General features: G+C 42.5%; 1 protein-coding gene across 1 annotated transcript in view; it reads right to left on the reverse strand.

The window, feature by feature from the left end:
- Positions 1-12367, reverse strand: part of TTC28 (tetratricopeptide repeat domain 28) — a 496632-nt gene that overhangs the window by 111682 nt on the left and 372583 nt on the right. Inside the window, exons 6-8 of the mRNA XM_031934623.1 lie at positions 6648-7989; positions 4866-5389; positions 812-921 (exon numbers count right to left, since the gene is read on the reverse strand). Coding sequence (XP_031790483.1) covers positions 812-921; positions 4866-5389; positions 6648-7989 — 1976 coding nt within the window. The remainder of the gene's footprint in view (positions 1-811; positions 922-4865; positions 5390-6647; positions 7990-12367) is intronic.

A 12367-nucleotide genomic window follows, 5' to 3' on the forward strand; every position in this document is an offset into this window, starting at 1 on the left:
TTTAAGGATCAAATTCATTGAGCTATAATAAGTACTTTGAAAATTGCAAATCACAAGATCAACAGAGGTTTTACTTTTTATAACCAGGAAATTAGAGAATTAATCCTTTACATTGCCTTTAATCATTTTAAAAGTACAGTAAAACACCCTAACATTCTAGAATGCTATGGTGCAAATTCAGTCGCATCTCTTCAACTCTAGTGAGCACCTCTGGATAGGAGTGTCAGTGTCCTTATCCTTGTTCCTCTCTGCCTAGCACAATGTCCTCTGCAGTCAACACTCACATGCTCGCTATCTGGATGAACGTGTGATCTTAGATGCAGCCATCTCACTACTCCTCCAACCTAACAGAGGAGGCCCATAACTCGAGGGATCTTTCTACTCTCCAGGGCCAGCATGACAAGGGGCTTTCCTTCAACTACTTGCATATATGCAGAAATATGGCCTTATTGTAAAAGAGGGAGAGAGAGAAGTTATATCTATTAATATATCTAGAAACACGAAATTTAATTATGAATTCTTGTTTTCCTTCTGTCATGAAATGAATTTCATATTAATGTTTAATGGGGAACAATAGCACTTAATACAAGAATTCTTAAGAAATTATTGAGAAATCTATCACATGAGTGAGCAAAAATCTTTACTGATTGTTCAAATACTTCTGGGCTAGCACAGGCTGGAAATCATACACCTTAGCCCAAGGGTAGAAGTCAGTGCCTCTTGTAAATGCCATCACTACTAGGATAGTAATCCTAAGGTCTCCCATGCTTCTGGAAACAAAAAATCCACTTCAGTCAGGGGTTCCGCTTACCTGGTGTTGGGCCTCCTCCAAGTTTCCACTAGCCCAAAGGGAAAGGCCAAGGCCATGGCGAATTTTTGCCTCATCTTCTCTTCGGCCCAGTTGCTCAGCTAACCTTAAACCTGAAACCAGATAGAGAAATTTGAGGAAACATAGAAGACGAATAATTCCACTATCCTAAGGAGTCCTGGAGGGTCATTTTACTTTTGTGTTTTTGTTTTGAGACAGGGTCTCACTCTCTTCCCCAGACTGGAGTGCAATGGCAGCTTGACCTCCCAGGCTCAGGTGATCCACCTCAGTCAGCCTCCAGAGTACCTGGGACTACAGGCACAGGCCACCACAACCTGGCTGGCTTTTGTATTTTTTGGTAAGGATGGGGTTTCACCATGTTGCCCAGGCTGGTATCCAGCTCCTGATCCACCTACCTCAAGTGAGTCACCCACCCTGGCCTCCTAAAGTGCTGGGATAGCCACTGCTCCCACCTAATTTTGCTTCAGGTGTCTATAAAAGAATGTTAACAAGAGCTACTCAGGAGACTGAGGCAGGAGGACTGCTTAAGCCCAGGAGTAAGAATCTAGCCGGGGCAACTTAGTGAGACCCATCTCTTAAAAAAAAAAAAAAAGAATACTAACAACACAGCTAGATAAAATGAGGACAAGAGCTGAATCAGCCAAGGTAGAATAAGCATTCTCTTCAAATTCTGTGTTGGTAGCAACATTTCCAGGATTTCCAGGATGCCTCGGCAAGAGCAGGAGACAGGTTTGCTGGGCAGGCAGAAACACTAAAACAAGTGAAACTTAATCTGGTTACCCTCCTAAATTTGAAATCCACAGCTTTGCAAAGGAAAACTCCTGGCTGATAAACTTATCTAACCTGATTCTTTGGCTGGCAAAGCTCTTATAGTTAAATATAGAAGGCAAAAGAGTATTTTTCCTTTCTCACGTGCACAGCATCCAATGAGCATTAATAGAAGACACATACAATGTTCTCCTGAAAGCAGAATATGAACACAGCCTGACCCTGCCTTCTGTTACTGATGTTACTGACACATTTCATGTCTAATCTGTTTTCCCTTTCAGTTTAAGACTTTGATGTGCCTCAGCAGGATTGCAAAACCAGTGCTATTATAAGGCGAAAACCTTAAATGAGACCATCCTCATTTTAATAGCCTTCAGGTAGGCACCTGCAGTTTGGGTCATTTACCCACAGCAAGCTTCGGGGTTTCAGGACACCAGCAACCTCCAGAGCTTTGTGAGAGTCAAATCTGAAGGCAACCATTTATTGTATTGGTCACTAGGCAGTTCTCAGCATCACTTTGCCCTCATTATCCTGCTTACTGTACATAGAAGCTAGCTTGTGCAGAGACAGCATGAAGGCTCCCACCGTACAACTGCACATACAAAGGAAGGACTTCCTTCTTCTAATCTAATTCAGGGTAGATGGAAGCCTGCCTCTGATCATGCTGGGCCTGTGCAATTTCAGACTTTTGAAAAGGAATTGAGTCTGTTGAAAGGGTAAGAAAAGTGACACTCAGGTTCAAGGTCATACATATACATTTCAAAATGCTCATAACTCAGAAAACTTAGAAACAACATTTTAAGTTTAAATCATATTATTGGATAACAAAAATATTTGTAAGTAATTCACATTTTTAAACACCTTACAGAATAGAAAAACATAGGAAAGAAGATGGTTCTTGGGAGAAAACCAGAAGGATACTGATTGTTTAAATCTTCAATAAGCTAACCACATTAATTCTTCAATACAGATGTCCCTTCTAGGTCAAGATCTATGAGTCAGAAGTAAAATTCATTGAGACAATTCCTGCTTAGAAGCCATGTTCTATGAGAACAGGGACTGTGCTTTGTTCCTGCTATATCCTCAGCATGTAGGACTCTAGCTGAGGTTCAACAATGAAGAGTTAAAAGCCCACTGGATAGACATGGTATCTGTCCTGCCCCAGCTTCTCTCTGCTTCTGCCTCTTAGGAACCTGACACCCATCCAGCTCTCCTAGAACCTATAGTTTGTCAGGGACTGGTCCCAGGTAAGTCACCAAATTGATCCATGCTCCCTTTCTTCATCTGCAAGAAGAGGAAGGGCTGGGTGAGACCAGTGGTTTTATCCAGAGGTGTCTCCCTCCACAGCACCTGGAAAGCTTGTTCAAAAGACTCAGACCAGGCCCCACCTGTGAGAATCTATTGCACTGAAGCAGGGTGATATGGATCTATAAGGCTCCACAGCCTCCAAAGCCAGGGGAGAGGGAACCATGGGGTGGCTTCCAGATAAACTAGTCCTTCCTTGCCAGAGGCTGCAGACCTAACTCAGAGCATTTGGAAAGCACCGTCCAGGTGTCCTGCACTCATGAGAAGAGGTACTCTGGTTTGGCCCACGAGGAAAGTCATCGGCTGCAGGCTCTCTAGTGGACACATCCACAAGACAGACACCGTAGAGATGCTACAAATTAGAGTTTTTAGAACTCTGCAAGACTTAAAAAAATTACAAGAAACAATAAAAATGAACTTGAGAGTTTTCCACAAATATAGAATTGCGTTGCAATGTCTCAGGCAAACCAGCTGTTTCATGAAAATAGTATTTCAGGAAGTACAGAAGAACACAGCTGAAAAGTTGTCATATGACTGAATTTAATAGTTTTTACAAATTCAAATGAAAATTGCTCCTCGTCTGTTGGAATTTTACCACAGTCAAGTTTCAGGAAATTAGAAGCCAACATTCTCATTTAATGCATTGAGGCAGAGCCCCATGTGGATAGAAGGGGAGCTAGATAAAGTCTGGGAAGTGGCTTCCAGACTCTCTGTAACCTCTCAGACTGCAGGCCAGCGCAGTCCCTGGTCTGTTGCAAGGAGACCAGCGAATCATCAGCTCTTCACCCATTCTCCTCTTTGCTTCCTGCTTATCTCTCTCCTGGCTTCCCAGTGGGGGCTCGGGAGTAAAAGGGGATAAGATACCCAACCTTACTCTGCAATTGTAAAGTTAGAAACAACTTCAGAGAGGATCTTGCGTGGTTTCTGGGTTGGAAAACTTGGGCTGGGCCCTACTCCTTGACTAACTGACCACATGATGAGGATTGAATCACTGTACTTCTCTGAGCCTCAGGTGATTCAACTGCAAAAATGGGAATAAAAAGATATACCTCACAAGACTATCGTGAGAACTGAATCAGATTAAACAAACTTTATGTGCAAAGCCCCGTGGAAATGAGAGTTTTTGCTTGAAATCAGTAACCATTCCTTTAACCAGTGAGCTATCTGCCCTTTTTCCTTTCTAGGATGACAGGATCCAATACGCCTGTGTAAGGGGAAGGACTTTTAAGAGCAGAAAGCCCCATCTCAATGTAAAGAGGTGGAGGGCAAACGCATTGCTGTGGGACTTCTGCTTTCGGAGGAAGGAAGGATCCAAGGTAAAACTGTGCAGCCTTCAGTTTCTAGGCCTGCCTGGAACAAGACCCTACTGTGGCACCAGCCCAAGCACTGTAGGTGACAAATGCTGGGAAGGAAGCCTGGTTTACTGCTTGAGTGCCCCTCAGACTGACACTTCTGGATTAGACCTCAGTTGCCATGTCAGAACTGACTTCTGTAAAGTTTTAATATGGTTGGTTTAGATATTCTCTAGAGGGACAATAGAGCGTGGAGCAGATGGACATTTTCTTCTGATTGAAACCCTTACAATTTTTTAGGATTACATCTTACTTGATTCATCTGTGTGAGAACATGTTGCTCATTCCACAGAGGGTTCTGAAAAGCAAGGAGGGTATCAGCTCCTTGGGCAGCTGGTGAGCAGTAGATGCTGTCACTGAGAGAGTAAGACAATCTGGGTCCGAGAGAGCAGGGCAAGGTGCTATGGACAATGAAACACCTTAGTACTATCAAGGGACACCTGGTGGGGATTCTGTGATTCTGGAATTGAACTGACAATGTGACCTCTGAGACCCTTATTCCACACAGAAGTGGCCACTCAAACTGTGCATACTTCCCTCTGAGTCTTGAGTTCTGACTCTGAACTTGATTTCAAGTAGGCTAAGAGAACACAATGGGCCTTTTCACCTACCTTCCTGTAAGTACATGACTGCTTGGGAATAGTTCTGCAAGGCATGATGGGTCCTTCCAAGGCTACTATATGACACCGTCTTGGCCGCCAAGTCATTCATCTGTGCAGCAATGCTCAAGTGCTGTTCTTGATAGACCACAGCCCTCTCGAAGGTGCCCAGGGATTCATAAGTCAGGCCCAGGTTCCCATAGGCTCGGCCCTGGCATGTGGGGTTGTTGGTTTCCTCTGCTATCTGTAGATCAAGCTGATGGTACTGCAGGGCTGTGTCATACTCCCCCATCTGCTGGTAAACGCCCCCCAGGCCACAGGCTGCATCACTCTCCAGGGCTCGGTCTTTCATATCTCTAGCAATGTTCAGCTGGCGTTCAAGGCAGGAAATGGCTTGTTCGTAATTCCCTAATTGGCTGTGCAGACTTCCCAGCTCTCCATAGGCCTGGGCTTTATTGAAGGCCTCCCCGAGCTCATGGGCAACCACGAGCCTCTTTTCAAAGCATACAAGGGCTTGCTGCAAGCTCCCCATTGCCCTGTGGGGATGTAGACAGAAAAGCAATGATATTATTTCGTGCAGGTGCAGACATGCTAAAGCCCCTGAGAAAATGAAAAGCATTTGTCACTGTCACTTACTATAGAAGCTCTTAACTCCTCTTCTAGCTAAAATCTATCATGTGCCCTTAGAGTGAGATGCAGAGGAATTTCATAATCTGGAAAGCAATTCAAAAGTCATCCCTTAGTGACCTTCCCAAGAGCTTGAGATTCAATGGGATATACACCCCAGAGGAAACATAAAATATATTAATAGGCACAATGATAGCAAGCGAACTGTTTGGTTCTTCAGGCCTCCCAATTTCCACTACCGCTTAGACTATGTTTTTGAAATCACTTTACAGTGGCTGTAAATCTTTCACCCTGAGCTTCTCAGAGCACTCTGTGGGTGAAGATTTAGTTTGACCCTTGCCCTTCCTCCACTCCAGGAGCCCTAATCTCCTGCCTCTCTGGTGGGGCCATATATTCTGCAGACACAGGCACCTTCTTGGGTTCCCCACATTTAGGAGAAAGTATCACCTTGACCAACAGTGTGTCTTTTTGTGCTGCTAAGAGAAGACACGATAAGAGTGGAAAGAGCATGACCAAACCATTTGTGTGGGGCACCTGAATTAGTTCCCCTGAGCCTCCGATTCTGGTGATAATAAATCCCACATCCCACAGCAGATGATAATAGATGTAGAGTAATACAAAACTGCTATAACTATTAAGATATCTGTGCAAGGGACCTTGCACAGATGATGCATGCAACATAGTATATTTATGCATTCTCCTATTATCGGGGGCTTTTCTGAGAAGCAACACAATGGGGTCTAAATAATTGTTAGATGCAGATGTTGTATTAATAAATACATTCATATAATGTGGGAGGTATTCAGAAAAGATCAGGGAAAGTGATTCATTCACCTTTCCAATCCCTATTATCCTTCTCATTCTAATGTAGTCAAAAGGCACTGCATTTGGAGTCACAGAGCCCTGGGTTCAACTCTCAGCTGTCCCTTTTAAGCTGCATAATATTAGGCATTAACTCAACTTCTCTGGGCTTTAGTTTCTTCATCCATAGCATAAGGGTAACAACATCAACTACTTAATTCAAATAGTTATTGGAGGAATCAGATGAGATACGTAAGAAAATGTTTGCAGTTAACAAACTGCCATGCAGACATGAAGTTGCCATTACTGGCACAAATGCTCTTTTTTGCAGAGCTGTAAACCACAATTGTCCTTGGTCATTTTTACCTGTGTCCATTTCCCAGGCCCCGGTAAGCCTTGGCTTGGTCTTGCATGCGATTCAGACTCTGTGCCACAGATAAATATTGTTCATAGTATTTGATAGCTTCCTCATAGTCACCCAGGGCTTCGTAGCAATCCCCCAGGTTGCCATAGGCCCGGCCCCTGTCGAGCACAGACTCATTTCCACTTAGCTGCTGCAGCATGGCCAATTGCTGCTCAAAGTAACCAATGGCTTCTTCCATCACATTCATGTTCATCTTTGTGATGCCCATGTTGCCATAGACCTGGGCTTCCAGACTTGGATCCTTCAGCTTTTGCCCTAGATCCAGTTGCTCTTCATAACACTTGAATGCCATTGTGTATTTCCCAAGGGCCATGTAGACAGCAGCCAGGTGCCCATGAGCTCTGCACTCCCCTGGCAAGTCGCTCAGCTCCTGATACACCTCCAGTTCCTGTGTGTGATAACCCAGGGCCTTGTCATACTTCTGGATCATTCGGTATGCAGTGCCCAGGGCTGCATATGCACTGGCTTCTAATCTTCTGTCCTTTACCTGGTGAGCTAAGCCCAGCTGCTGCTCGTAGAATTTTATTGCACAATTTATATCTTTTTTACAGATGAATATATCGCCCAGGTTCCCTAGGGCTCGAAATTTAGCCTGGGAATTATTCAGAGACTGGGCTAGGGACAGTAGGTACTTCTGACACTCTTCAGCTTTACTGAAATTCAGCAGAGCCTTGAATGCTAGGCCCAAGTTGCAGTAGGCTTTTGCTTGGCTCAACTTGTCATGAAGGTCTTTGGCCAGTGCCAGATCCTGTTCGTAGTACTTCACTGCCTCCTGATAATTTCCAAGGCAGTAATGGGCATAGCCAAGATTGTGGCAGACCTTCCCTTCTCCTTCCATGTCTTGAAGGTCGGGAGCAAGCCGGAGGTACTGTTCATAATAGGGGGCAGCCTGGACATACTCTCCCCGAGAGCAGTGGAAATTGCCCAGGTTGCTGAGGGCCCGGGCCTCGCTCTGGATGTCTCGTAGCTCACGGGCAATGTTCAAGTGGTTCTGATAGTGTTGCAGGGCCCGGTCATGGGCACCCAGGGCCTGGTAGGCCACGGCAAGGTTCCCATGTGTGGAAGCCTGTGAGGCGCGGTCATTCACTTCCATGGAGATCTGCAGCTCCTGCCGATGGTATTTGACTGCCTGGTCGTACATGCCCAGGGCGTTGTAGGCATTGCCCATATTCCCATAGGCACGGCCCTGGGCAGCATAATCACTCAGCTCCTGGGCGATGCACAGGTGGGTCTTGTGGAGTTTCAGTGCAGTGTCATAATCACCTTTCATCTGGTGTATGATTCCTAAGAGAATAAAAGAACAGACTAAGACTGAAATAACTGATTTGCAATGTAGAAAGAAATGTAATTTGCATCTCAATTTATAGTAAAATGCAATCCAGATGAATTAAAGAATTTAAAATAACAGAAGGTAGAATTAAATATTTATTAGCTCTCCAGAGGGAGGATAGCTTAAGTTTCAAAGCAACAGAAAAAAACATTTACAGATTTTATTACAAAAATAAGAATGTTTGTACTACAAATACATATCTAAAATGAAAAGGCAAAACAATACCGGAAAATATATTAAACATAACTGAAAAAGTTTAATAGCCACTGTGTGTGAAGAGTTTACTTGGTTTGATTTTTTAAAAATGAAGATCCCAATTTACTAAAATAGGCAAAGACCTGTAAATGTTAGCAGATAACTCACATCCAAAGAAATACAAAGAGTAACCACATGAGAAAATGCTAATTTCCTTTAATAATCAATGAAATGCAAAAATAAAGCAACCCTGACGTACCATTTTACTTCGGCTAAATGAGCAAACAAAAAAATTAACCACAATTCCTACACTGATGAGATTGTCCTAAAATTGGTAAACATACCAACTGCTGGGGACATAAACTGGAACAACCTTTTTGCACAAGCAGCCTGGCAAGAACCACAAATGCACTCCTACTCTGACCCAACAATCTTATTCAAGGGAAAGTATCCTAAGAAAATAATCTGACAAACACAAAAGATTGCATAACAATACACATAACAACCTTCAGTGTGGCACTACAGACTACTGGAAAATCAGAAACATCTTAAATGTGAAACACTGGGGGATTGTATAAGTACATTTGGTATATCAACTCAATAGAGGATTATGCAGTTGTTAAAAAGATAATTATAAAATCTATACTGAAAAACGGGGAAACAATGTTCTTGTAATCATATTAACTGGAAAAATCAGGAAAAAATGCTGCATGCTCCCATGATGATAACTAGGAAAATAAGTACGTCCATATGCATGGACAAACTCTTGACGGGGTTATACAAAAAGAAAAATAGTTGCCTTGTTAGGTAGTGGAATTTCAGTAATTTTTGTTCTAAAAGCTCTTATAATTCTGCTATACTGCTTTTATAATCAACAATAACAGTGCTCCAAACAAATCTCATGAACCATATTATAGCTGCTAAGCTAAGGTATTAACAAGCAGTTAAAAATGAGTTATATCAAACATATCATAAATGTAAAGTAGTTTCAAATGAGGGATAACATAATGGTAACTTGGGAGGTGGCGTTAAGGAGAGCTTGGTCCATTCCAGTTTGGGCTAGAGTGAGGGCCACCACTAGAAAAGGTGGAAAGAAGCTAGTATGCAAACAGGTTTCTCCTTGCCTTTGGTTTTGAACATGCTTTTCCATGCATCAGTGTGTGAGCTTTCCAGTGGTGACCAAAATCTACAGAAGCCCCAAAAGTCAAAATGCAAAGATGTGTTCTGTTAAAATGTCTGAACTAAAAATAGAGGCTTTAAGCAAGAAAGCTGTGAACACCTAGCCTCTACAATTTGTGTATCTCTCTGACACTCTTTATTCATTCATTCACTTATCCAGCAGACGTTAGCTGGGCATTTATTGTATCGGAACTTGTGGTGGGCAGCAGGGGTAGAGAGAAGAATGAAGACAGAAGTCTCTGCCCCCAGAGAGCACACTGGGTCAAAAGGCAGAAGTACGCATGATCAAGGCTGAAGTCAATGCAGGGCATGATCAAGGCTGAAATCAGTGCAGGGCAGAAGTACGCATGATCAAGGCTGAAGTCAGTGCAGTGCAGGGTGAGTCTGTGGGGGCTACTCTGCTGGTCCTGACTCCTCCCTTGCATGCTGTGGAGATCTGCCCTGCCACAAGAGTCACATCTAGTCCTAGGACCCAGCTATCTCTTTGACTTAACTGGACTTAGGATAAATCATTTAGTCTTTTTGAGTTTTATGTAGTTCATCTATATAATGAGAAAAATAATGAACATAACACCAACCTTAAGAGGTGATAGTGAGGATCAAACAAAATAATGTATGTGCAAGAGCACTGTAAAACTACAGAGTGAAACTGCAATATTAGTTATTGAAATTATTCCCTTCCAGGAAAGGAGATTCTTGAGGTGCTGGAAATTAAATAAGCCATAGTAATTCTTCTGTATATTTTTTTATGAGTAAAATATTTCATAATTTAAAAATAACTAAATAAATCATGGTACATTTATACAATGGAATAAACATGGTGACAGTAAAAATGGTGAGGGGCTGGGTGTGGTGGCTCACACCTATAACCCGGCACTTTGGAAGGCTGAGACAAGAGAATCGCTTGAGCTTAGGAGTTCAAGACAAGCTTGGGTAACATAGCAAGACCCTGTCTCTACCAAAAATTAAAAAAATTAGCTGGGCATGGTGGTGTGAGCCTATAGTCCCAGCTACTTCAGAGGCTGAGGTAGGAGGATCACTTGGGCTCAGAAGTTCAAGGCTGCAGTAGGCCATGATCACACCACTGCTCTCCAGTCTTGGTGACAGAGTGAGACCCTGTCTTTAAAAAAAAAAAAAAAAAGTGAAGTTTATTGACATAGGAAGAAATTTACAATATATTAAGAGGATATATGATCACAAAACAGTACATTTTAATGCATGCTTTAGTAGCACTGTGTATAGGCATACATGTTTACATTTAAACACATATAGCATAAAATGTATTTAAAGGTTAAGAGCAGTAATATTTGGGTGGTGGAATTGTAAGAGTTTTTTTTTTTTTTTTTTTGCTTTTTACTTATATGTATTTTAATTTTTTTTATGATGAACATATAACCCTTGGTTTAAAAACAGTACTTTTGGACTCCAATCCAATAAGAAAGTAACATTCCTGGGGACTGGGTCTGGTCACTTCCCTGGGTTAGAGATGTCACCAGGATCCTTGCTGGAAGGATCAGAGCTTTTCCGAATCTGTCTCAAGGTTAGAAAATCTAAGCTTCCCGAGAGGAAATAATACCTTAGCATCACCTAGAACCCTTTTAATGCTGAAAAATTATTAGTGACAGAAATGTTTCAGTTCTAAAGACCTAATTTAACATGTAGTCCTAAACCACTTTTATCTAAAGAGAAAAATTTCACATTTCGAATTTCCAGGTATCCTCAGAAGAATTTTTTTTCCCACATTTCTCCCTACTCCTTATTTACTTCCTCTCTCCTCAGTTTCTGTATTTTTTCAATTAGGGTCAAAATATCTGTCCAGCCATGAGTCAATAATTATGAACAGAGCCAGAGTTAGGGAGGGCAGTAGGAGTGCCGGAATCTCCCTTGGAGCACTTTCTCCCACAATGATGCCTTTGCAGTGACTTTTTTTTTTCCCTCACAGCTTTGGGATTTTATTGCAATGATTTTCTTAAGCCAATATAATCACTTATTGTTTGCTAAGATGATAATAAGAGGAAGCAAGTGGCGAGAGACCTAGCAGGCAATTGGAGGAAGCTTGTTTTCATATATGGCCCATCACCACCAAAGACAGGTCTCCTTGGAAGCTCCCCACTCTCCTGCAGGGTGGGACTTACCTCATCCTACAGGAAACTGGCTAAACATCAGAAAGGCACAATATAATAGAAAAGGCACAGGACTCTAAGCCAGAAGTCCTGTTTACAAGCCTGGCTCCCACCTCATTCAGCTGAGTGTCTTTGAGACACTCAATACCTCTGAGCCTTTGTTATTTTCTTAAATTGAAAATATTTTGGCAATTTTTGTTTTCTCACTTATAAGGTCAGATTATAATCATTTCAAAGACATGGCATGAGAAACATAACAGTATGTATCAATATACTTTGTAAACTAAAACATGGTATCTAAACATAGTATGACCAGTATTTAGAGAGTGAGAAAAAGGAAAGGAATTCTATTTCTCTGACTCTCATGACCTTAAGAGTCTGGGCTAGTTAACAGGGAGCAGTTGGGATGATAATGGCTACCGAGGGTTCAATGATTTGTGAAAGAAATTGCCTGCTGGTTATGGCAAAATGATCTGATCTCCAGCCAGCTTCCCTATGCACTCTCCTGTTCTCCTCCTGTCCTCCTTATCTTACTTTTCCAAGGGCCTATAAAGAATCATAAGAAGACTCTCAAAGGCTTCCTCACACAGACAAGAGTAAGAAGAGATGGATGGGGCCGAGCTGGGAATTGTTCATTCTCCCTGTGTCTCTACTGTCCCAGCCACTGCCAGCGTGGGGAATTCTGAATGGAACATGACACACTCTTGGCAGCCTTTCTCTTTGTTGAGGCAACATAAAAGCGGCCCAAGAGCTGCCAGCAGAGTGACTGCACATGCTGAGGAGATAATCTGCAGATCCTCCTTCCCTTTCGAGACCACAGCTTGATTTTCCAGGG

This window comes from Piliocolobus tephrosceles, chromosome 19 (assembly GCF_002776525.5).
Source record: "Piliocolobus tephrosceles isolate RC106 chromosome 19, ASM277652v3, whole genome shotgun sequence".
In the NCBI taxonomy this organism is placed as follows: Eukaryota; Metazoa; Chordata; class Mammalia; order Primates; family Cercopithecidae; genus Piliocolobus; species Piliocolobus tephrosceles.